The 25965-nt window shown below is 41.9% G+C and overlaps 1 protein-coding gene across 1 annotated transcript in view; it reads right to left on the reverse strand.

Annotated features, from left to right (window-relative positions):
• Positions 1–1183: 1183 nt before the first annotated feature.
• Positions 1184–25965, reverse strand: part of LOC141803039 (hippocalcin-like protein 1) — a 54919-nt gene continuing 30137 nt past the window's right edge. Inside the window, exons 2-5 of the mRNA XM_074686905.1 lie at positions 14445–14613; positions 9410–9691; positions 7239–7344; positions 1184–4643 (exon numbers count right to left, since the gene is read on the reverse strand). Coding sequence (XP_074543006.1) covers positions 4546–4643; positions 7239–7344; positions 9410–9691; positions 14445–14540 — 582 coding nt within the window. The 5' untranslated portion in view covers positions 14541–14613 and the 3' untranslated portion in view covers positions 1184–4545. The remainder of the gene's footprint in view (positions 4644–7238; positions 7345–9409; positions 9692–14444; positions 14614–25965) is intronic.

The raw sequence follows: 25965 nt of genomic DNA on the forward strand, positions 1-25965 counted from the left end.
AGCTTTTTGCTCTTCCCCAAAGGCTTCATGTTTCCAAATCCCTGATGTTGCCCCTTGGGACAGACTTGTCAAATACTGCTGTCGTTTCACCAAGGGATTTTTTTCTTTTGTGGCTGTGACATTATGTTTCCTGACTCTCTGTCTGCTGTACGCAGTGTGCGCCGATGAGTGTGTGTGTTAGCTCATGATTTCTATTTATTTATTTATTCATTTATTCATTTATTTATTTATTTATTTATTTCTTAATCAGTCCAGTCTTCAAATTTTGATTTCTTTAATTTGTTTTCTTGTGTTATTTCTAAATCAATTTAAATTTAAAACATGGTAGGGTAAGGTAGTAGGTAAGGACATTAGGTAGTCGTCCTTTTTAATTTTTGAAAATTTATTTTAGGGAAAGGTCCCCTTTTTATTTATTTATTTATTTATTTATTTGTTTATTTATTTATTTATTTATTCACAATCTGAGTTTAGGTCTTTCTACCCTTTTTTATAAAAGGGTAAAGTCGTCATCATCTTTTATTTTTCTCAATATTTTTAAAGCAAGTCCCCCAGTTGATTTACCTATTTGTTTGATTAATTAATTGATTAATTGGTTAATATTATTTTTTATTGGATTTGAGAACAAGATATCCTTTTTATTTTTATCTATTTTTATTTTATTTTTATTTTTTATTTTAATTTCTTTTTAAATTATTATTTTTACGGGCAAGTCTCCCTTTTTATTTATTTAATTTTTTTTTAAATACAGGTTCTTTTTTATTTATGTAATGAATTTTAACCTTTCAGAAACGTGTTTCCATGTTTTTCCACTTGGATGACAACTTTTACATGTTCCATGAAGCGCTGAAGTTTCTGTTCTTTTTGGTCCTTGATGTAAGATAATCCACGTCTCATGTGGTCTGTGTTGTACTTGTGTTTTCCACCATGAGCACATGGAAACAAGCTTTATGGGTCTTCTACTATGCGTCATCTGTTCAACAGCAAGTGTTAAGTTAGCTTCACAGGACATCATTGTAAAGAAGCCTCTCCTTTGCATGAACAATCCCCTTTAAGAAATTAAAGGATTTTTTTTGTTTTGATTCCGCCCAGGAAAAGGCCTGTGACCCACCAGACCAGGAGCACCGCTCATCTGATCATGTGTTTGTTAGTATCAAGAAAGAAGGACACAGAGCACAGCAGCAGCTTTGAAACACAGAAGTATATTTTGCTTTCAGATTCAACAAAACAATCATGACATCCTCTCGTGAGGTTTTCATGCAACAGAAAAGAAGGAAGGAAAAGGAGGCAGGGGAGGAGGAAAGAAAGCAGAGGGGGCATTCTGCAACACAAGATACCAGTTCAGTCAGGCAGTGAAGGTAGAAAAGGGTTAAAGATAAGGGTAAAGCAGCTGCTGTTCCTTATCCTACCAGCAGAAGGCAGTGACACTAAAGGATCCCCAAAGCAGAGGTGTGGCTGGTTAGGAAGCTCCTGTGCAAAGGTTTGGTATCAGTTAATCCCAGCTCAGTCCTAATGTGAGAGGATGCTGCTCCACCAGACACAATTTAACAACCCCCATTCACCTAAAGCATTGTGGGTAATTCTGGAGTAGAGAGATAAATATGTTCCAAACTGACAGCTGAGTGTGACGGGAATCTCTGAGGGTGTTTTTCCTCACCTTCCTCTGAGTGTGAAGTCTCATTTGTCTAAACCTGCAGCACAAAGCTCCTCGCTCATCGATGAAAACTGCCTCAGACTGGATTCAGAGGAGAATTTCTGCACCTGCACATTTTCTTACATTAAGAAGTTTAAAATAATACTGAACTTTTTAATAGAGGAGGGGCAAACCAAGTCAAATCTTAAGACCGGTGGAAAAATTGCACAAATTTGCGTTTTTTTTTTTTTCACACTGTTGTATCTTAAAAAGAGTTTCAAAATACAAAATCTGCTCTAAAATGTGGATCAGTGTTATTTCCTGTCAGGTATCCTCTCTCTGTCATAACCTCCTGATGGTAAAGGCTGAAAATCTTTCTCTCTCTGAACGTGGTCAGATTGTTGAGCTGCATAACACGCCATCACTGCTGAGGTTAGATGCAGTAAGGCTGACATTTTGGATTCCTTCAAAGATCCTGAGGGTTATAGAACAAAAAAGTCAAGTTGTAGACCTAAAACCATTTCACCGGCTTTCTGCTGAGACACAGGATGATCCTGGACTGAAATGAAGGCCGTTACTGAGCCGACTGCAGCCCATAACCATCAGACGCCATCTGAGCGAGAAGAGCTTTAAGAAGAAAACACTTCTTCAAAGACCTCATCTCCTTCAACGCCACAAACTCGCTGTTTGGACTTTATCAGAGAGCAGCAAACATGGGACACTGAAAGGTGAAGAAAGAAAAAACCTTGACATCCTGATGGCTTCAATGTTACTGACATGACCAGGAGATCCCACTGGAGATGTTTTCACGGCGGCACAGTGGAGGGGGCGCCATCATGATCTGGGGCTTTTTCCTTCAATGGACCATTGGAGCTTCAGGTTGGTCAGGGGTCAAACAGCGGCTGGCTCTGTGGAGATGTTGCAGGGGGCCTCCTTCATGACTGAGGGCCCTGGTCTTTGTGGGAATGACTGGGTTTCTGGACTTCTTCCAGAGGAATCAGCTCACTCTTTGGACCATCCTGATGTTCCCCTGATCTAAATCACTCTGAGAACATTTGGGGATGGATGGATTTTTTTTAAATCCAACAGCGTAAATAGTGAATTTGTGCATTTTTTCGACTGGTTTTAGGATTTTGATTGGGAGAGTATCTGACTGTGGTTTAAAATGAGACCGTCAAAGTGTCAGGATTTATCATTGGATAGTCGTCGTAGACCCTTTACGATTCCTGTCAGCTGGGTTTCGTGTCTATAAGAGCTGTTAACTGTTTCAGTGGAGCATCATCTGTGTAGTTGCAGAGTAAATTGGAATTTGAACAAAAATTGGGCAGATTAATCTTGACAATGCATCATAAAACGTAGTTTTTAAATGAAGTCTTAAGTCAGAAAGTCACAAACACACTTTGTTTTTTATCCTCAAAAACACAACATGGCAGGAGTGATCAGTGCTCATCAGACATGCAGGGTGTTTACAGGCTTCTGTTCTGTGTCAGATCCTGATGTGAACTCCTCAACTGCTCCATAGAGGTAAATATCAGATCAAGACATCTGTTACTCCTCGTCTCTGTCGGACAGCCACAGACCTCACTCCTCAAAGCTCCTCTAAGAACGTGTAAGTCTACCTGTTCCTGTCACCTGAAACACGCCCTCCTCATCTACCTGCTCCGTTAGTAGACAGACTAATCCAGGAGATTATGAAAGCAATCATCTGGAGAGTGATGAACAAGCCCTTGGTAAGTTCTCTGTCTGTCAGAGGAAGTGAAGTGGAGGGTTGGGGTCTCCCCGATAGCACTACACATCCTAAATCACGTCTGGCGGGGTGCAGTGTGGACGAGGCTGCGGAGCTACAAAAAGATACTGTGGTGTGTTTTTGTCACCGTTGACTTCATAGGATCATGCAGTTACAGATTACAACTATCTTAATTACTGCTCATCGTTTAAAACTCTGAAATACTTCAAAACAAGAATCAACACAGGATGATCATAATACTGAAAAAGTTAGCTTCAAGCATACGGTGCATATTCTCATGCACACACTGTCCACTCATACATCCCAGAGGCACAGCCATACTTTATAAACACATGGTGGCTCAAATGATATGTGCTACTGGTGTGGTTGATCATAAAGCATTATGGGATACACTTATTTTACAATCTTACACTGTAACAAATCAACAAAATCCCCAAAAAACTCTTCTCTGAACTCACATTTTCTCCCTGTAAACTGGAACATGGTCGTTTCAACAAGTCAAAGGATGACAATAAGAATACAAATTAATAAATAAAACAACATGATGGAGGAAAACAATATGTACAAGCAAGAAGGGATGCTTTAAGTTAAACAACAAGCAAAAAAAAAAAGTCTGAATAAAACCAAATGGGATCTTAGGCCTTCTTTTTCTCAGTGAAAGATCATATAGCAGTAAAATCCCAATAACACCCACCTGCTCAGATCAGGCCCGGAAGCTACGCTACATAATACTGCCTTTCAATGCCATAGAGAGTGCTTCAAACATGAAGACGAGTTCATCTCATGATATACATAGACATACAATATATACATCTTATACACGTGTTGGAGGGCAGACTGAGAGACCCCCCGTCCTGCGGAAAACAAACTGGCCAGGAATCCCCCGTTCCAGGAAGAGAGAGATATTGAGGAACATCAGTAGACTCCACTACTCTACGTTAAACCACGTCTCTTCAATCCTCCCCACATACGTCAAAATAAAAGGTAAAGTGATAGAGATGATGATTCTTAGCCTGCTTTAAGCTTCTCCATCCGTTATATCACACACTAACAACAGAAAAGATGATATGAGACTAAACCGTCATGCAATGATTGGAGTGACTGTTTCATTAGCATCAGAGAGTGAGGGAGAAAGGGCGTCGACAGGTCGAAGGGGTGGAGGGCGTTTTCAGAACTGAGAGGCAGAGCTCGGGTCGCACTGAAGTAGCCTCACGATGGAGGGGTCGCTTTTGGCACCTTTGATGAATTCCTCCAGGGACAGTTTACCTGACGGATGAGAGAAGAAGAGACAAAGAAAAGAGTCAGAAAGGCCTTTACAGCAGCCTGTGAAAGAACCACCCACCAGTTTTAAAGGCGAGCAAAATAACACAGGGCTGATGACATAAACGATGAGCTAAACTTTAATCTGTGAGTTTAGTCTGGCCTTTCTCAACCTTAGGGTCTTCTGTAGTATGTGCTGATTTTTGTTTTCTTGAACTGAAAAGAAAAATGGAGTTTGGGTTATTTGTTTACATTTTAACTGCAACTATTGTCAGTCCATTGATTTAGTTACAGAGTTATTGTTATGCTCCTAAATGTGTTTCAATAAATTCAAAAGCCATTTGCCCCCAAAAAAAAAAAAACTGTTATTGCACCTCTGAGCAAGGCTAGTGTCTCAAACCAATAGGTTAAGTGTGACCATAAGTCACTTGAATTGTACGCAGACACAAACAGCAGGCTGCATGGGTGGGGCATGTAAGTGACAGAAAGGACACACCTTTTGAATGTTGGAGTATGACAGTATAAAACAAGTGTAGCAATAAGATTTAATTTCTGTTATTCATCGAGACCATAAATGTCCCTCAATATCTTAAGCACTCTTGTCATCGCTTCACTTAGGTGTGTTTCTGTTATCTTTCCATTTCTCTACTTGCATTAAAGTGAAATAAGAGCCTCATTTTTATTGACAACTAATTAAAAGAGAGGAAGAAAGTACATTTTTCAGTTGGTTTTTCAAAAAACACCATTTTTAGTTTTTTTTTCCAGCACTGTGGACAGCACTCATTATTCACTCACACTGGCATTGTTTGTGTGAATGGAAGAGGGCGGGGCATCACATACACCAGTGCATGTTAAATTGAAGGTCCTAACCATAGACTGAAAAAAAAAAAAATCAGTGAGGTTGCCAAAGTCATTTTACATGAGCTGTATGGAGGAACATAACTGCCAAAATAAGAAATAGTTAAAAGTGAAAAAATAAAATAAATAAATAAATGAATCACTCAACTCATAAATAAATAAATACATAAATAAAAGGTAAAAATAAATTAATAAATAAAAGCAAAAATAAATACTAAAATAAATGTGGTAATAGACTTCAATATAAAATATATGCATGAAATACAGAAGGAAATATATAAATGTATTCAAATGAAGGGATGGTCCTAAATGTTTCTTGCATTGAATTGATTTATTTATTAAAGTTTATATATATATATATATATATATATATATATATATATATATATATATATATATATATATATATATATATATATATATATATATATATATATATATATGTTAGTGCTGGGCAAGTTAACACATTATTTTCACATTAACCCATCAATCTATTAACGCTGTTGAATATTTTATTCGCACATTAGTGCATGTTTCTCACATGCTTTTATTTTGTAAATGTCTGTTGCTGACCATGGCGGAACTGGAAATGAAATTGGCGGAAAAACACGATGAGTCACCAAAACAAGCATGGAGAAGAAGGGCAACGCCATGGAATTTAAAGGCGCTCGCCACTCAGTGCATCAGTCCGCGTGCACGGTGTGCCAGATGTAAACAAAAGCAGGTAGTCTACCAGGACGAAGAGACATGATGAGAACTAGAGCCTTATTTAGGGGTATTTTTTGAGTGAAAGTAACGTGCTGAAAATTCTCTAAATAAAGCGTGAATGCAGACCCATATCAGACTTTTTTTGGTGGGAGTCCGTTTATTTGTGTTTTTGGTCAAGTAAAATATGTCCCCGTCTGGGTGCAGAGGAAACCGGCAGAGGAGCAGGGCGGGGGTGTTCGGTGTGAGCGCTCTGGGCTTCTGCTGCACAAAAACACTGCTGTAGGGGTAATTACTGCCATAAACCTTGTGATAGGACCCAACTTGTTCCATCCCGGAATATCACTTTAATGCCCTGACAGTGGCAATAAGCTTTAATTTTGTAAATTTGATTTGCACTAAATATGTGATTTAACTATTACTGTATAACAAGTACTGATTTAGTGTTTGCATGACAGATGTTATGGCACTTTCGTTCATATGGCAGAACATTCCGATAAAAGCGCACTTTACACTGCTTTTGAATTCATTACTAAATTTTGAATTTACAATACAATTAATTATGATTAATCAGGGAAAATCATGCAATTAATCACGATTAAAAGTTTTAATCGTTGCCCAGTCTGTGATCGCGACTCAACAAGGTTGAGAACTACTGGGTCGCACACTCAGAGTTGTGATGTTTCATGTTGTATCAACACCATCTCAGAGGCTAAGACCTTTATGTACACATTTAGTATTCAATGTTTTGCCATTTCATGTGTTCATCTAGGGAAAGAAGAGTGTGCTGTTAGATTAAAAACAGAAAAGAAGAAGTTTCTGAAAGTATCCAAATCACTGAGAGAAGTTGGGAGACAGTAAAAGAAAATCCCTTCATCAGGATAAACTTAGAATTTCAAAAGTGTGCTTTGAGTCGTCAAACCTTTCAGAGAGCTCCACTTTCCAATAAAATAAGAAGAGATTAACAACTGCATTAACTCTTACACTCCCCCTCCTCCAACCTCCTCCCTCCCTGTCTGCAGCATCCCCTCCTCTCACCATCATTATTAAGGTCCATTTGTCTGAAGATTTTATCAGTCCTCTTCTCTGGCGTGGACTCATCCTCTGGCATCTTCATCACTGATGACACCATCTTGTAGATGGCCTGATAGAGAGACACAGAGAGACAAGGGGAGGGGGGATGGATGGTTGGGAGAACAGCTGTCAACTCAAGCAAGCAAGGACCGATTAGGAAGAATCAGCTGGAGAGTCCCTGGAGTCATTGAAGCTTTGAAGATGGTGAAAAACGAACTGTATGAAGTTCACAATAACTGACGTTTGTTTGTCTAGATGATGAGCAGCACTCTGGTGAGCATGCACACCAACAGGACTGAGACACAGATGAACCTGTACATAATCAAAGACTTCAGCATTAAAGGAGCAGTCTGTGGAATTGAGAATATTCAGCATTATCTAGCAGTCAGATGAAAATGATGATGATTCATTGCTCACCTTCCGTCAGTGAAACAACATAGACAGACTTTCTATCTTTAAGGGAAGCAGGGCCAATCCCAATTCTACCTCTTTGCCCTTGGTTTTGCATGTGCGCGTCTAGTCACGGTGAAGGTAAAGAGCTGCACAGCCCTTAAAACGAAGACAAACCAGGACCTCACTTGAAACCAACAAATTCCCCCTGATATTAACATTCTATTAATAGATATCCAATCCTTTGCTTCACCACATTAATATTAGCCATGTTTTAAATTGTTGGTTGTATTTCGAAATCGCTCGTTATAATGATCTAGCTATAGTGACAGTTACAGCTAATAATAGCTGCACCGATGTCAGAGCAGGGTGACAGATTCACAGCAGACTTCACCACAATGAACTGCATTTAATGAATGGTTGGAAAGATAAACTGCATTCAGGAGCTGCATTAGCTATTTAAGCTATGATAAGCTAATGTTACAGTTTATTGAAGCTAGCTTCTGATTACTTTAGCATTAGCTTTTCATAGCTCAGCTGTCTCATCAGTCATGTAATGCAGTTCATGGTAGTGAGGTCTGTTTGCTGTGAATGTGTCACTCTAATCTGATGTCAGTTTATCATCACTTTGTAAAAATGTGTTGAATTTGTAAGAGAAGAATCAGTCGCCCTGACTACAACAGCCAGCGATTGACTAGAGGTGATGATGTAGCAAGAATCAAGAGGTGTCTGGTTTGGGATGTGTTTGCATGCCTTCCTCTTGGCCCTCAAAACAGAGGACCAAAGAGAAAGGGAAAGAGTGACAATTGGGATTGGCCCTAAAGCTACCTGAAGATCTGTGTGCTGTCCTCCATGAGCCCACCTTACAGCTGACACCACCACATGTCCATATCAAAACCATGTCAATGTCAAACCAACACTTTATCAATGTGGAATGAATCCTTGGGTTGTTGCATCATCATCCCACGTAAACAGAGTTAGGTCCCTCACATGTGCCAGCTGTTGTCTGTCTCTCTTTCCTGTTCAAACAGCTGTAAACTCTACCTGGCAGAGGAAACACCCCTCAGTGGTGGGTTGGGACATATTTGTAGACACTATGATAAAATGTTGGCTTCCTCTGAATGTTGTCTGAGTGCTCCACTCTCCTACTGTGTCCTCAGTATAGAGGTGTTTTGTCAAAAGGTGGCTTACAAAAATATTTTAATATCTACCCTTGACTACTGGATGCATTTTTAACCTTCCCTCTGATTGGTCAGCCAATCAAAACGAAGGGATAGAGCCATGGGTAGACCATGGTGTTTAAAGCCCTCTCCAATGAGTCATAAACTAGTTGGGATATCCTCATGAGATTCATTTCAGCAAGTCTCATGAAGATCTCCTAAAGATCTGGTGTTTTTTTTATAACGGAGTGTTTTGATCAGTTTACAGACAGATTCAAGAATTTCTACAACATATGTGTGGGTTTGAAGATCTGTTCGTTAAGTGTGAATATTCAGCTTTATTACTCCACTACACAAAATAGGAAAGCGAAAACCCCCTCTTTAAGTTGATTTTCTTGCCCTAATCTGTCACTTTGTCATCGCAAGCCCATCTTTGCCATATTTCTCTGAACCATTATGACTAGTTATCAACAGCCATTACAGCCAAACCTTTGGTGAATAGAGTAAATATCTCCTTTTTTTGTAATCTTAATTCATCAGGTACAATGGCCTAAAAAATATCATTACTCAGTGTCCTTTGTTTACCTGAACAATCTCCAGCATCTCCTCACGGCTGATGTACCCGTTTCCATCCAGGTCGTACATGCTGAAGGCCCATTTCAGTTTCTGCTCCAGCTTTCCCCGTGATGTAACACTCAATGCGATGATGAACTCTCTGAAGTCTATCGTCCCGTCCCCGTTGGTGTCGAACGTTCGGAAGACATGTTCAGCAAACTTGGATGCATCACCGTACGGGAAGAAGTTGGCATAGATTTTCTTGAACTCCTCCACATTCAGGGTTCCACTTGGACAATCCTTCAAGAAACCCTAAATGAAAAATACATTAAGTGAATAAAAACACAAAGGAAGCCCTCTAGAAATGCCAATAATAAAATCAATTTGACACAGAAATTGTCCATTTATCCCGAACAAAGTATTCAAGCTGTTTATATGACGGCCAAGCAATGTGTCAAGGTTTTGATTTCTAAGACCAGTAAAAATAAACAATAAGATTAATTAAGTGTCAGATAAAAAACACAGCCTCTAACCAACCCTGCAGTCTGTAACCCACTCTGCCCACAGTCACCCACTCTGCAGTCAGTTACTCAATCGGGACTCAGTAACACACTCTGCAATCAGAAGCACACGCTGCAGTCAGTAACCCACTCCGCAGTAACAAAATCCACTATGCAGTCAGTAAACCACTCAGCAGTCAGTAATCTACCATGGAGTCAGTAACCAACCATGCAGTCAGTAACCCACTAAGCAGTCAGTAACCCACTATGCAGTCAGTAAACCACTCAGCAGTCAGTAACCCACTATGCAGTCAGTAACCCACGGTGCAGGCAGTAACCAACCCTGCAGTTAGTAACCCACTATGCATTAAGTAACCCACTCTGCAGTTACTAAACCACTATGCAGTCAGTAAACCAGTCATCAGTCAGTAATCTACCATGGAGTCAGTAACCCACTCTGCAGTCAGTAACCCACTCTGCAGTAACTAACCCACTCTGCCCACAGTCAGTAACCCACTATGCAGTCAGTAACCCACCCTGCAGTCAGTAACCCACCCTGCAGTCAGTAACCAACTCTGCAGTTACTAAACCACAATGCAGTCAGTAACCCACTCATCAGTCAGTAATCTACCATGCAGTCAGTAACCCACTCTTCAGTCAGTCACCTACTCTGCAGTTACTAACCCACTCTGCAGTCAGTAACGCTCATTGCAGTCAGTAACCCACCCTGCAGTCAGTTACCCATCCTGGAATCAGTTACCCTCTCTGTAGTTGCTTTACCACTATGCAGTCAGTAACCCACTCATCAGTCAGTAATCTACAATGAAGTCAGCAACCCACTCTGCAGTCAATAACCCACTATGCAGTCAGTAACCCACCTTGGGGTCAGTTACCCACAATTCAGTTACTAAACCACTCTGCAGTCAGTAACCTACTCATCAGTCAGTAATCTACCATGGAGTCAGTAACCCACTCTGCAGTTACTAACCCTCTATGCAGTCAGTAACCCACCCTGCAGTCAGTAACCCACCCTGGAGTCAGTTACCCACTCTGCAGATACTAAACCACTCTGCAGTCAGTAACCCACTCATCAGTCAGTAATCTACCATGGAGTCAGTAACCCACTCTGCAGTCAGTAACCCACTCTGCAGTAACTAACCCACTCTGCCCACTGTCAGTAACCCACTATGCAGTCAGTTACCCACCCTGCAGTCAGTAACCCACCCTGCAGTCAGTAACCAACTCTGCAGTTACTAAACCACTATGCAGTCAGTAACCCACTCATCAGTCAGTAATCTATCATGGAGTCAGTAACCCACTCTTCAGTCAGTCACCTACTCTGCAGTTACTAACCCACTCTGCAGTCAGTAACGCACATTGCAGTCAGTAACCCACCCTGCAGTCAGTTACCCATCCTGGAATCAGTTACCCACTCTGTAGTTGCTTTACCACTATGCAGTCAGTAACCCACTCATCAGTCAGTAATCTACAATGGAGTCAGCAACCCACTCTGCAGTCAATAACCCACTATTGCAGTCAGTAACCCACCTTGGGGTCAGTTACCCACAATTCAGTTACTAAACGACTATGCAGTCAGTAACCTACTCATCAGTCAGTAATCTACCATGGAGTTAGTAACCCACTCTCCAGTTACTAACCCTCTATGCAGTCAGTGACCCACCCTGCAGTCAGTAACCCACCCTGGAGTCAGTTACCCACTCTGCAGATACTAAACCACTCTGCAGTCAGTAACCCACTCATCAGTCAGTAATCTACCATGGAGTCAGTAACCCACTCTGCAGTCAGTAACCCACTCTGCAGTCAGTAACCCACTATGCAGTCAGTAACCCACCCTGGAGTCAGTAACCCACTCAGCATTTACTAAACCACTATGCAGTCAGTAACCCACTCTGCACTCAGTAACCCACTCTGCACTCAGTAACCCACTATGCAGTCAGTAACCCACCCTGCAGCCTTTAACCCACTCCGCTGTCTGTATGTCCACAGAATTCAAGCCACACTTTGACCAGTGTGAGTGTGAGGCTTAAGCCACAGGTCAGGGGACTGATGGTGTACCATGTACAGTCCTTAATTAGGGTGTGTCAAGCAGCTGCTCAGTGGGGCTGACCCCAGCATCAAGCCATATAGCCATTACACAAACACACACACCCATATACACATTATGAGATAAGTCGTCTGGTCGGGTTTTAAACACCTCTCAGACTAAACGGATGGAGAAAGTGCTGCTATGCTCCTTCAGCTTAGACAAACCATGATGTGGGAACATGACGACACAACGGGATATCCTGTCTGATCACATATACCATAAATAAAATCATTGCGCAGATTGTAATTAAGTGTTGACTTAATGTGGGAGGTATGTTTCCTGTGATTCGTCTATGTCAGCTTGAAGTTATTTCAGGTGGTTGAATATTTTAGTTTTCTTTGCCTGAGAGCTAACGCAATAGATGTTTGAGGAAAGTGACGTCATATTGTTAGAGTTACTGATGGTATTCTCATACCTCTCAAAAGCTTTCAACACGGTTCATCATAATTTCCTCATCCATAAATTACAGAAATTCTGCTTTGGAGAACAGGATAGAGAACAGTCTGTATCTGTCAGTGGGGAAAACTCCAATAGAGCCAAGCTACTGTATGGGGTACCTCAAAGATCTATCCTTGGCCCTATATCATTTTTTTATATTCATAAAGGACCTGTTCATGATCTGTAAGGCACTCTCCTTTTATTTGCTGATGAAACATGTCTCCTTACTTTCCTTGAAAACTTTGATACACTGATTGGAGAAGCAAATGAGGGCTGGTCTCTATTTTTGAGTAGTTTAAAACAGGGTCAGAGCCAGGATTTCAGTTTTGGGTGGGCCTTAAGTCACAAAAGTTTGTAGATCGCTAATTCAGTTAAAAAAGAATTTGACGAAATTTACTACTGTAACTATGTGTGGTTTAAAAGCAGATTTGTTCACCTTTTTTCACCTTTAATTGCATTTTTCTAGCCCTTTTGTGCAGACGGATCTACCTGCAATTGCGCTCCATGGTACTGACCAAAGAGTGGCGCTGTATCGCACCAGTAGGCTGCACTGCTACAGCGTTCCTTTTAGAGGACTTTAACCATAGTTAGTTGGAAAGTTAAAAATCTACCGTCTTTCCCAAAATAATGTCCTGATCTCACCCACATAAAGCTGAATGTTTCATAGCTCAGTTAAAGACAGAGGGGGGGCGTCGGTGGCGCAGTTGGAGAGTCGGAAGTGTTGATTGGACGGTTGCGGGTTCAAGCCCAGCTCTGTTTGTCAACTGTGTTTTCTGGTGTTCCTACTATAAATGATAAAAAGAAAGAAAATGAGCAGAAATATGAGCTGATGGAGGTCAGGTGGTGGTATGTTTAAGGTCTGCAGTTAGCTCAAGAGACAAAACATGGGGAAAATGTCAGCTAAGTTAGCATCACTAAATGTAGTGTTGTAGAGACAGGTTTGTCCCATCAACCATGTTACCATGTGTTGTTTACCATGCTACATGTGATTTTTGTGCCATATTTCTTTTAAATGTTGTATGAACTGTGATATAAATGAAGAGGGTCATTTCTAGGGAGCACAGTCTGACATAGAAATGTTGAATAACTCTAAATTCAGGATAATATGGGTTTATGGTGAAAAAATAGTCACAACTTTTGTCCATAACACAGTTGACAAAATTACGAAACAATGCTCCAATTTTTTTTGAAACTTAAATATTTAAAAAAAAATCAGCTTAAGTTTGCCAACTTATGGATTCAAATTATTATATTAAAATTATCACCATTGACACAAGAACAATATAGGTACAAGAACAAACAAAGAGTTCTGAGATGGTGTGCAAAAAAGGGTGTGTTCATGTAATATTTGATGTTATAAAGGTTTGAGTACAGGTTTGTTTTGATACAAAATTTTATTGCAGTGGGGAGGAATGACCTGTGGTAGTGCTCTGTGTCTCTGTCTTGCAGGGTGGCAGTTTCAGTTGTGTAAACTCACAATACAGTTTTAGTTTGTTTTTTCATTTCAGTTATTGAAAATGTATTATCACCTCTTGTTTTTTTTTGTTTTCTTTGTTTTTTGTTAACTGGAATAACCTTGGTTTGAGAGTTTGGGTTTGCCAGGCTTTGTGTCTGGTGTGTTCATTGATGCAGAGTCTGTTGAAGCAGACGTTGATGTATTTTTTGAGGATAGGGGTCGCCAACTGGTGGACTGCAGTCCAGGTCTGGACACAGACGCAATCTTACACAGAGCTTCCATCAATAAATCATGATGGGATTTTAAATCTTACAGAACACTTGTCTTTTCAACAGCACAGCTTTTGAAGCGTTTATGGTATGGATCAAGCAAAGCTGGAAACACACAGCCTAAATCAAGTTTAGCCATCCCATGTGACCAGGGCTTGACATTAACTTTTTTGCTCACCAGCCACTGTGGCCAGTGGTATCCCTTAGTTACTGGCCACTCAGTATTTTCACTGGCCACAATTTGTTGTTGGATAATTAGACTCTGTGAACAGTGTGTGTGTGTGTGTGTGTGTACCTTGTACCACTCCTGCAGTTCGTGGTCCGAGAACTCGGTATTCTCCCGGAGGTCCTGCAGCATCTCTGGCCTCAGCTTGCTGTTCTGTTTCCCCATGGCAACAGGACAGGTCGTCTGGTTTCCTTGACTACGACGGTGACAGTAGCCCGAGCCGAGCCGTTTTTCACACCTGTCAGTCGGAGATAAAGAAACAGGAGGTCAGCAACAATTAGAGGGACGGGAGGATGATCTCCTGTGACAAATAGGAAGTGAAACACGGTTGGTCAGCACGCAGGCACATCACTGTTACATCTGCAACCGTCAAAATATGAGCAGGATGACTGTCCGCTGAGTGCAGAAAGTCACCCTGTGACTGGCTCTCATTTTCCAAAGTGTAGGACTGTCACCTTGCTGAAACTGGCTTTAATCCAATGGCTGCATAGAAAGCAAGAGACGGCCATCACCATCATCCACGTCAGGTGTCAGTCAATCCACACAACAACAGGGTCAAGGACTCACCAACCTGTCACGTTTCTTTTTACTTAATATACACTGACACACAGAAAGACACTCTGCCAGGAGGCTCTGTTTGGTGGAGCATAATGGAAGCTCGGCTAAATAATAAAGAGATGAAGCCACAACAAAGTCTGGAAGAGTATCTAAGAGGGTAAAGGAGAATGATTTCCAGAAAACTGTGTCAGATCAGCCAGATCATTTTAACTAATTTTCATTCATATGTGGGCGAGGACGCACCTTGTGAAACAGGAAGTAACAGGATCTAAGTAGAGTTCCAAAATGCAAAAAGAAGAAGTGGTATTAAGTCAAAAAAACGAGACAGCAATTTATTGGAAACAGAGAGAAAAAGTCTGTTCATCAGCTGATTAAAAATGTAATATCAAAGTCAAAATCTCAGGTATTCACTCTGTCATGACCTCCTGATGGTAAAGGCTAAAAAGCTTTCTCTCTTTGATTGTGGTTGTTGAGCTGCATCAGCAAGGCCTCTCACAACACGCCATCACTGCTGAAGTTGGACGCAGTAAGATTGAAATTTTGGATTTCTTCAAAGATCACAAAAAAGTCAAGTGAGTGACCCTCCAAAATGTCCCCAACGTTGAACCAGAGGATCTGATTCACTGTCTGTCAAGACACAGGGCGATCCTGGACCCAAATAAAGGTGGTTACTGGCTGACAGTCTTCTCAGATGTCTGTCTAACATGAGTCTGGTTCTGTCCGAGGTTTCTGCCTGTTAAAGGGAAGTTTTTCCTTGCCATTGTAACTTGCTAAATGCTACAAAGTGCTGTACTCATGGTGGATTATGATGAGATAAGACTCCTTATCTTGTATTGATGTTGGATTTCTGTTGATAACATTTTATTAACATTGATGGCTCTAGACCTGTACATGTTTTTGGAAAATGTCTTGAGATAACGTTTGTTATAACTTGGCGCTATACAAATGAGGACTGATTGACCGACTGATACTGGCGCTGTCTGAGGAGAAAAAAATGAACCTTGACGTCCTGATGGCTTCAACGTTACTGACATGACCAGGAGATCCCACTGGAGATGTTTTCACGGCGGCACAGTGGAGGGGGCGCCATCATGATCTGGGGCTTTTTCCTTCAATGGACCAATGGAGCTTCAGGTTGGTCAGGGGCGTCAAACGGCGGCTGGCTCTGTGGAGATGTTGCAGGGGGCCTCCTTCATGACTGAGGGCCCTGGTCTGTGTGGGAATGACTGGGTTTCTGGACTTCTTCCAGAGGAATCAGCTCACTCTTTGGACCATCCTGATGTTCCCCTGATCTAAATCACTCTGACAACATTTGGGGATGGATGGAGAGGGACGTTTACAGAAATGGACAACAGGTCCAGACAGAGGATGATCCTCCATGAAGACATCTTCACCACTTGGAGCAACGTTCAAACAGCCTCCTGGAAACACTCACAGCAAGAATCAACGAGAGCAGAGGAGCTCCTCATCACTGAGTCCCTTTTTTAACTTTTGTTTCAGGTTTTTCTAAGCTGTGATCTTGAACTTTGGATCAGCTGATGAACAGATTATTTCACTTTAATTGTTGTTTTCAATAAATTTCTTACTCAGTTTTGATTTTCCTGTCACTCCCATTTCTTCTATTTGCATTTTCAAACTCTACTTAGAACCTTTTGAAGACCCAACACTGCAAAATGTAAATTCTTACTTTTTTCAACTGGTCTTAAGATTTCGATCAGGTGTGTATCAACATATTACGCGGCTTTCCTGTTGATTAATACAAACTGTTCCACATCTCTTACTGTCCCATACAAATATGCTCTTTGATTGGCAGGAAGAGGTCACATCAAACAGGACGAATAGTCTAAAATAAAATGTTTGTGGACAATAAAACAAGAAAACAAAATGTTAAAACATTAAAATGATAGAAATCTGTCCACCCACGAAATGCCTTCCTAATTTTTGTATTAACCCCGGCACATCGTGTCACCGTGTTGTATTCTAATCCCTTTACCACAGGACGTTATGAAACCCAGCGAGTCTTTCGGCTGCTGCTGCATCACATTTGCAAAACATTAAATAATCCCAAACACATCCCTGTGACGTCAAGCGCTAGCCCACTGATCACATTTCTGGTTTTATCCGACCAGCTGTGTGTTTGTGTGTCAAATCAGCTGTGTGGTGTGTACGTGTGTACTTGTGTGTGCATGTTTCTATGTGTGTGGCCAGATCTCCTAATCTTCATCTCAGCTAAACCTGCCTTAAAAAAAAAAAAAAAAAACATTTCAGTGATGCAACGATGTGGTGCAGCCTGTTCCTGTGTCAGCTCTTTAAAAACACTGTTCATCTGCTCATTACGACAACCTCAGAGAATTGTTTCACATTCGACTGTTACAACATAAACAACACATCAGTAATCCTAATTAGATACAGAAAAATAGGTTTATTGTTTTTTTCTTTTTCTTTCTGTATTCAAACAACAACAAACCACAGCTTGACGCACAGAAGCTCACACACGTTTCTCTGAAGGAATTATGAAGTGACGTCTGCAGCACTGAAAGCTGTCAAGTTCTCCAGCCTGGTTATAAAACAGTCCTTTAAGCGCTTGATGAGCACGTGGAGGACCAGTTCACAGCTGTGTCTCCGATAAGTGTTAAGAAAACACTTGCCTGTCATATATGCACTGACGCAGATGCTTTTAGTACCTGCAGAAAATAATACCCTGCACCCACATGTTGCAGTTGTTAGCTTGAGAGCCCCCTCTGTGTGTGAGAGGACGTGTGGGTTTGTGTGTTCAGAGATACAAATGTACAGTTACACGTGTCCCCATGGAAATATCTCCAACCTTTATCTTAAGACCAAAAACCTGCCATTGGTCAACAGAGCTTTGCCACAATCAGTTAAAGGTGCTTTTCCTCCAGGGGCTCTAGGGGCTAACCGTAGTTCAGCTGAACGTCTCTGATTGGTGGAGCAGCAATAGTTTCCCATTCCCCTTCCCTCCATCCACAATAAGATGACCCCCTGCTGTGATAGACTTGGTTTAGTTCCTCCTAATCAATGGTCTTCTCTGAGCCTGATAGTGTGAATGTGTCTCTGTCAGCTCCTGGTGTTCCAGTTTAAAAAGTGACCCTGTAAACTGGAGACCTTCAGCTGAACGTGTCAGGAATGCATCCTTGATTAGTTTGATATGTGTGTGTCATAATCTTCTCATCAGATCAGTGTTTAATGATGATCTAAAACTATTTGAGAAGGAAGCATGACCCTAAAGGTTGTCAATCAACAGACTGTTGTTTAAACTGAAACATGGATTGATCTTTGTTGTCTTCATGACAAAAAGCTGATTCGAGCTTTTCAAAACATCCAGCAATTCATCTTCTTTGTGATTGACATGTGGCTCTTTGTAGCAAAGAACAATCACAACTTGTACTACGGGCATTGAGACGCGAGAGGTTGTTCCGGTACCGATCTGACCCTCTGCATCTACATGATGACGCGCTTTATGAGAGGTATTGGTTCTTGCAGCCTGGACTTACCTACCTCTGCAGGGTAAACTACTCCGTCCACAGGAGCAGGTCTTAAACTAGGAAGGGATAATCAAAGAAATCAAACTTCATTTCTATAGCCTCTTTCATACAAATGCAAAGAGCTTGAAAAAAAAAAAAAATTCCATATTTAATCATGATCAGACGTTGTTCCTCACAGGGGAAATAGGTCGCTCTGTCACTCTTCTTCTCTTTGTTTGTTGTGCTCACATTCGTGATTGGTCAGCTGTCTCTGAGCCCTCCCTTCATACGTTCATGACTCTTGATGAGACAAACCTGGCTTGAGTTACCATGTTGATAACTTGCATTGTGCTATCCATTATCCTAATTTCAGCTGTTGGGATTAGTCGACCATGGACAGATGCGAGTTACCCATAGTAAGTCAATCGCGCTTTGTGCTTCAGGCCCCTGGACTCAAACTCAGGTAAAGAGGCCTCTTCTCTGGTTGTTTCTTTAGAGACTCAGACTCAAACTACGGTGGCAACACCTCTATGGTGTTATTTTTACTGGATCGCAGTCATCACTGTCCTACTGCGCCCTACTGAACTGGCAAAGTGTTGCAGTTACCATTGTTTTTCACTAACAAACAATGGACCACAGGAAACAAGTGGTCCCAGGAGTAAATTTATACCCCAGAACTAAATTGAGACCCTACTTCCTGAGGTTGAAATCATGTGAGTGCAGAATTTTCTTCATCCATGTTCATAATGAAGAAGCTTGTCTCCAGACTTAAAGATAAAACTCTTGTTTTACAGAATGTCAACCTTATGGGTTTACTCCTTCACAGCTTCACAATTATCTTGTATGCTAAAAAAATCCTGCTCAACTTCCAGTTTTTATCAAGGTGCATTCTGGGTAACGAAGTCCTTCTAACCAACTTAAAGCTTTGGCCATAAAATCATGCTGTTACGCCTGCAGTTCATAAATATAAATTAAATATATAAAAATGATTTTTTTTCTCTAACTTTATACTCCAAATAAGTTTGCTCCTAGAGTTATGACCTCAGTTTAACTTCAAACTTTTTCTCCATCAATTATAGTTGCAACACTATTATCTATGAGAGCTATTGAGATCAAAGTTGCTTTCTGAGCCACACTCAGGTTTTATCTGCCCTTTTTTAATGTTCTTAAAAAAAAATTATCTGATGACACAGATGTTAGTGTCCAAGATTAAAAAGCGCACAAAGCAGAACTGGTCCAGGGTTGTTTCTGTTGATAAAGAGTCCGTCTGCGTCCGTCTGCCAGAGGAGCTGTTGGGATCATCAGTCTGCAGGTTGGACTAAGCCTTTGCAGACCAAATCACAGCCCGTGAGTGTTAAGCATCCACAGCTGCTTCACAACAAACACTATTCTGAGACCCTGACCTTTTGGCTCTCCCCTCCACTCTCCTGCTTTTATTCCTCATCCCAGTTAAGACCAGTTCTCTCTGCAGGCTGCTCGGACTCTCACAGAGTAATAACAAATGTTTCTACCCGCTCTGGCTCAAGTTCTTTTAATCAGTCTGTGACCACCCAAACCCTCTCCTTCAAATCCCTCCTTCATCCCTGCATCCTGGGCATGAATCACTAATCCAGCTCCCCCGGTGCTTGTTATTAGTTGTTGTTCAGCCCCCTCATAAGTTACCCGCACACGGAGAGACACAGACCCTTGAACATCTGTTGCAGCTCCTCTAAGCAGGTCACTAACCTCTGGGTTCGCAATGTTCGCACATAAAGGGGGAAAGGAGGGTAAGACAGATAGAGCAGGGGAGACTGACACGCCTTCAAGTGATGTAACAGCAGAGATAGAATCAGGGAGAGAGGGAGACGCCAAGATCAGAGCAAATCACAGGATGAGAGGAGGTACCACGGCACGGAGGAGGTACCAAGGCACGGAGGAGGTAGACACTGACATGGAGGAGGTACCAAGGCATAGAGGAGGTACCACGGCACAGAGGAGGTACCAAGGCACGGAGGACGTACCAGGGCATAGAGGAGGTACCACGGTACGGAGGAGGTACCAAGGCACGGAGGAGGTACCAGGGCATGGGGGAGGTACCAAGGCATGGAGGAGGTACCAAGGCATGGAGGAGGTACCAAGGCATGGAGGAGGTACCAAGGCATGGAGGAGGTACCAAGGCACGGAGGAGGTACCAGGGCATGGGGGAGGTACCAAGGCATGGAGGAGGTACCAAGGCATGGAGGAGGTACCAGGGCATAGTGGAGGTACCAGGGCATGGAGGAGGTCCCAAGGCATGGAGGAGGTCCCAAGGCATGGAAGAGGTACCAAGGCATGGAGGAGGTACCAAGGCATGGAGGACATACCAGGGTATAGAGGAGGTACCAGGGCATGGAGGAGGTCCCAAGGCATGGAGGAGGCCCCAAGGCATGGAGGAGGTACCAAGGCATGGAGGAGGTATCAAGGCATGGAGGAGGTACCAGGGCATAGAGAAGGTACCACGGTACGGAGGAGGTACCAAGGCACGGAGGAGGTACCAGGGCATGGGGGAGGTACCAAGGCATGGAGGAGGTACCAAGGCATGGAGGAGGTACCAAGGCATGGAGGAGGTACCAGGGCATGGAGGACATACCAGGGCATAGAGGAGGTACCAGGGCATGGAGGAGGTCCCAAGGCATGGAGGAGGTCCCAAGGCATGGAGGAGGTACCAAGGCATGGAGGAGGTACCAAGGCATGGAGGACATACCAGGGTATAGAGGAGGTACCAGGGCATGGAGGAGGTCCCAAGGCATGGAGGAGGCCCCAAGGCATGGAGGAGGTACCAAGGCATGGAGGAGGTACCAGGGCATAGAGGAGGTACCACGGTACGGAGGAGGTACCAAGGCACGGAGGAGGTACCAGGGCATGGGGGAGGTACCAAAGCATGGAGGAGGTACCAAGGCATGGAGGAGGTACCAAGGCATGGAGGAGGTACCAGGGCATGGAGGACATACCAGGGCATAGAGGAGGTACCAGGGCATGGAGGAGGTCCCAAGGCATGGAGGAGGTCCCAAGGCATGGAGGAGGTACCAAGGCATGGAGGACATACCAGGGTATAGAGGAGGTACCAGGGCATGGAGGAGGTCCCAAGGCATGGAGGAGGCCCCAAGGCATGGAGGAGGTACCAAGGCATGGAGGAGGTATCAAGGCATAGAGGAGGTACCAGGGCATTGAGGAGGTACCAGGGCATAGAGGAGGTACCAGGGCATGGAGGACATACCAGGGCATAGAGGAGGTACCAGTACATGGAGGAAGTAGCCGGTGGATTAGTGGTCTAGGCTGTGCTCCATGTGGTTCACCCTTACTTGGGTGGTCCAGGTTTGAGTCCAACTATTGGCCTCTTTCCTGCTCTACTTATTGTCTTCTTTCCTATCCAATTAAAAGACATAAAAAGCCTTTTTAAAAAGCCTAACTCTGATGTTTGCTTTGGGTCATTGTCTTTTTGTAAGACACAGCAATGACCTTGATATTATTCTTCATCTACATCTACATAAACCTCTTTTTTCATGGTTTCACACACTCGAACAAGGTTTCCTGCCCCAAAGCTGCAAAACAGCCTCACAGCATTATGCTGTCACCTCCATGCTTCACTGTAGGGACAGTGTTTTTATGGTTGAAGGCCTTGCCCTCCATTTACTTAACAGAAACAGCATCCATATGCCCGAACAGCTCAGGTTTGGTTTGAAAGACTTCCAGAACTCACTCTGTTTTAAATTGTGGCAAGCAAAATGTTCTTATGTGCCTCAGTGCGGGTGATGGTGGTTTTCATGAATGGTGACCTCAAAGTCTTAATAACAGTCTTGCATAAAAAAAATCAAGTTTAGAGGAAACCACTTCAGCAACAATCATCTTAGCAGAGTTCCAGGGATTCTTGCTGAAATCTCTCCTTATTTTTCACTGCAAAGTTTTGGAAATCTTGCGATTTTCAAACACAGACAGTTTTTTTTTTTTTTTTTTTTTTTTTTTGTGCTGTGCGATCCTTTCCCCTGGAGATGAAGCTCCACTATCTTCCATCTGAGGGCCAGATTGACTTCCTTGATTTGGCATGATGATATTGTGCTTACAAAGATTATAGAGTGACCAGCTATAGAGCAATCCTTTTGTTCAGGGTTAGAGGTAAGATTTTTTCCATAAAGAAATAATGATTTTACACTTCAAAGTGTACCTAAACGGGCCATATGGATGTCATGATTAATTATCTAATAAATGAAATTTCATAAATATTGCAGAAATTGGGCAGAATTTTAGGGAATTACTCAAAAGTTCCTATGGGAAGATAATTTTGACCTTAACTGAAGCTCGTCTGCAGAGTTGTTACTCCCAGACTGCCAAGCCCCTGTATTTATCTTCCTTTATGAGATTTAAGCTCTCCCCAGCTAAAATGCACAGACCTTTCAGTGTTAATGACATAATTCATGCACATGGTTGTTGTGTAAACAAAATGTACATTGAACTGTATTGAATAAATCTACTGTACAGATCAGCCCTTTGTCACGGATATTTGAGATACCAGGATCAAATACAATGCATTCCTAGTTCCATGATGCTAAACTTTAGCCACGGTTACTTGAGGAGTTTTTTTGTCTTTCTGGATGGAATCTTTCTGAATGACTTTTCCGAAAACAATAGTATACATAGAAAGGAATATTCCTATCTCTGGTCTACATGCGCCGCTATAATCAAACAGAATAGTCAATGGGGCATGCGCAGAAAAATGTAAACAAACATAAACAAATTGAGGAACGTCTCTGGTTGCGTCTTACGTCATATCTGAGCATGCACTGAAAGAACGCACCCTGACAACTTTCCGTCTGAGTGGATACATGATTCCTCGATCGGTTTGGGGAAAGGAATATTCCACCCCTGTGAAACCGATTAAATGTCCATTTGGATTGGCTCTTTTCTTTCAGAATGAGGTGTATACAAAGGTTAAATTCTTTCCGTTTGAGCAAATAAACCGAATGCAAGCGGAATATTTGAGTCCATGTATACGTGGCTAGTGTTTCTCAATAAGTTTAGAGTTTTAATAATCAGAAAAATAGCTGTTTTTAGCTTTACAAAACCGGCTTTGACAAATACTAGAGGGGAGGTGTTTAGTTCCTTACAGCAAACACTGAAAATGAAATGCTGTTCATTTTAAAAGGAAAAAAAAAACATTAAAATCTGTAATATTTTTCAAAAGTACTTGGGGTAGGTTTAAGAAAAAAATAAATAAAGAGCACTTCTTCTTGTTTAGTTAGCATCAGATGCTCTATCTTTGAAAAATGAGCCATGTTATTTAGCCTGCCAGAGAAAAAATAAATAAATAAATAAAAAGTTATGAAGAATTAGCTTCATATGGGCAGGATTATTTTACACATTACATTATTTTAGATCTTTATTTATTTTATTTAACATGGTTAATGTCCTTGCTTTTACAGCTTATAATGCAACAATGCAAATTAAAGGTGAAAAAAGCAACCAAATTCGCTTTGAAACCACACATAGTATATATTGTCAGTCATTTTTACTAATTAAATTAATGATATAAAGACTTTTGTAACTCAAGGCCCAGCCGAAATGTGTCTGGCCCACCCAAACCTGAAAACCTAGCTCCGTCCCTGCTATGAACATCATATCAGAGGTTTCAGATTAGACCATTATATTGTCCAGAAACCTCTTCTGTACCCACTGAGTGGACACAGAAAGTAATTTCATTCTGTGACTTGTGTCATCTGCTCCTTCACAGGGACTGGAGTAGGTTGTATCACAGCTTTACAGGTTGTTACGTACAGTCCTCCCCCAGCTCACGGGAAAGATTCCCCTCAGTGTTAATTAGAGCCTGTTGACTGTCGGTGGTCAGGGAGGTAGATGATTCCTGGCTGAAGTCAGCTTTTAATAAGCTCTGTTTGAGTTTCTCAGGCTGAGTGGAGATGTGAAAAAGTAGGAGGAGAGAAAGTCTCAGTTTGAGATGAAGAGAGAGGAACTTAAAAAGAGGAATTTATAAGAGAGAGTTAGAGATAAGTCCAAAGTCCAGCTGAACATTTCAGAGAGCCAGTCTTCTGCTCAACTCTTTAATGTGCTTAAAATACAAAAAGTACGCCTCCGTTCGCCTGCCAACAGCTCAGTCATTAGGGAGAAGGAGGGATGTAAAGCGGGAGAGGAGGAACATGAGAGGGCTGCAGAGAGGAGGAGAGAAAAAAGTGGTGTGCAGCACTGGAACAAAGCAGACATGGCTGGTGCCGTGTGAAAAAAGCGACAGATCAAAAATCTGACAGGCACCATTGATTTCCCTTTCTTCACTCAAGTGTTTTCACCCTCTTTTTAAAGCCCGGCAATCTGAGAGGCCACCTGAGACGCCGAGCGGCTCATACCTTTCCTTTACTGTCTTTTCCTCCTGAACCTCATCTTTTATCTCCTTTCCAATCACAGATCATTTCCAGACTAGATTTGTCTTTCTCTTATGGGAACATGTGAGTGTATAACAGCTCTGTGAACGCTCCATAACTCTAATTTTTAAGGTCACATCATGATGACTGTAATAGCTCATGATAAAGATCCAAAGCTTGCAGGTTAAATGTAAAGATCTTTCTTCTTCTGCGTCAAACAAAGCTGATGAACAGATCTGAACTGAAGGGTGACAAATGCCCGTACAGCTGAGGCTGAGTCGGTCAATAACTTTCTTTGTGTGTGTTACAATGAGAAAATCCTTTCACACCACTGCAGCCCTGCTTTTGTCGAATGGAAACACACTCTATTTAAAGATCTAAAGAATAAAGAAACTCTAAGAAACTGATGTTGAGCTCACCTAAAGGTGAAGTCACCACATGAGCGTCTGGAGCCCAGAGATCGAAGGTGCAAAAACATTTTCTGAGAAGTCTAGCTTAAACATAGCTTATTCCATCATTACAGACTGATGAAACCAAATCTCCTGATCCCAGATGATCAGTGGTCAGTTTTCTGTAAAGGAAAGTTGTGAGAGTGATCTTCATTTAGCTCAAGTGCTGACTGAAGACTGAGATCAGGATCTTTCAAAGTCTCTCTAAATTTAAACCATGGATCAGAATGTGATCCCAACAAACTACTCTTCCCAGAAACCCTGCTCCTGCTCCATCTTCTCACACTGACAGTCTGCAGCTGATCAATACAAGTATCACCACCCATGTGTTTCCATTTTAGGCCTCTTGAAATAAAAGACATGAAGAAGAGGAGAGGAAGGACTGATGAGGAGAGTTAGCAGAAAAATAATGGAGTGGTTAAAAATAAGAATGAGGACTGGTCCTCGGTGCAGAGCTCCCTCTTCTGCTGTGCTCCGAGTTTTCAGAGCATGTCCAAATCCTGATAATAACTCTCCATCAAAGAGGGAATACACACTTACACGTGTACTTACACATGTATGCCAGATTTCCTGGTGTTCTTTGATCCTTTGTCTTTCACTTAAAATAACCAAAACAGAAGGCGAAGGCTCCCGGGGCTTACAGTTAGAGAAAGGATGAGAGGCAGAGATGAAGAGTTTGATGTTCTTATGCAATGAAAGAAATATTAAAGAGAGACAA

Source organism: Halichoeres trimaculatus, unplaced genomic scaffold, assembly GCF_033239565.1.
Source record: "Halichoeres trimaculatus isolate MK-OKI-2021-1 unplaced genomic scaffold, fHalTri1.1 fHalTri1_scaffold_14, whole genome shotgun sequence".
Lineage (NCBI taxonomy): Eukaryota > Metazoa > Chordata > Actinopteri > Labriformes > Labridae > Halichoeres > Halichoeres trimaculatus.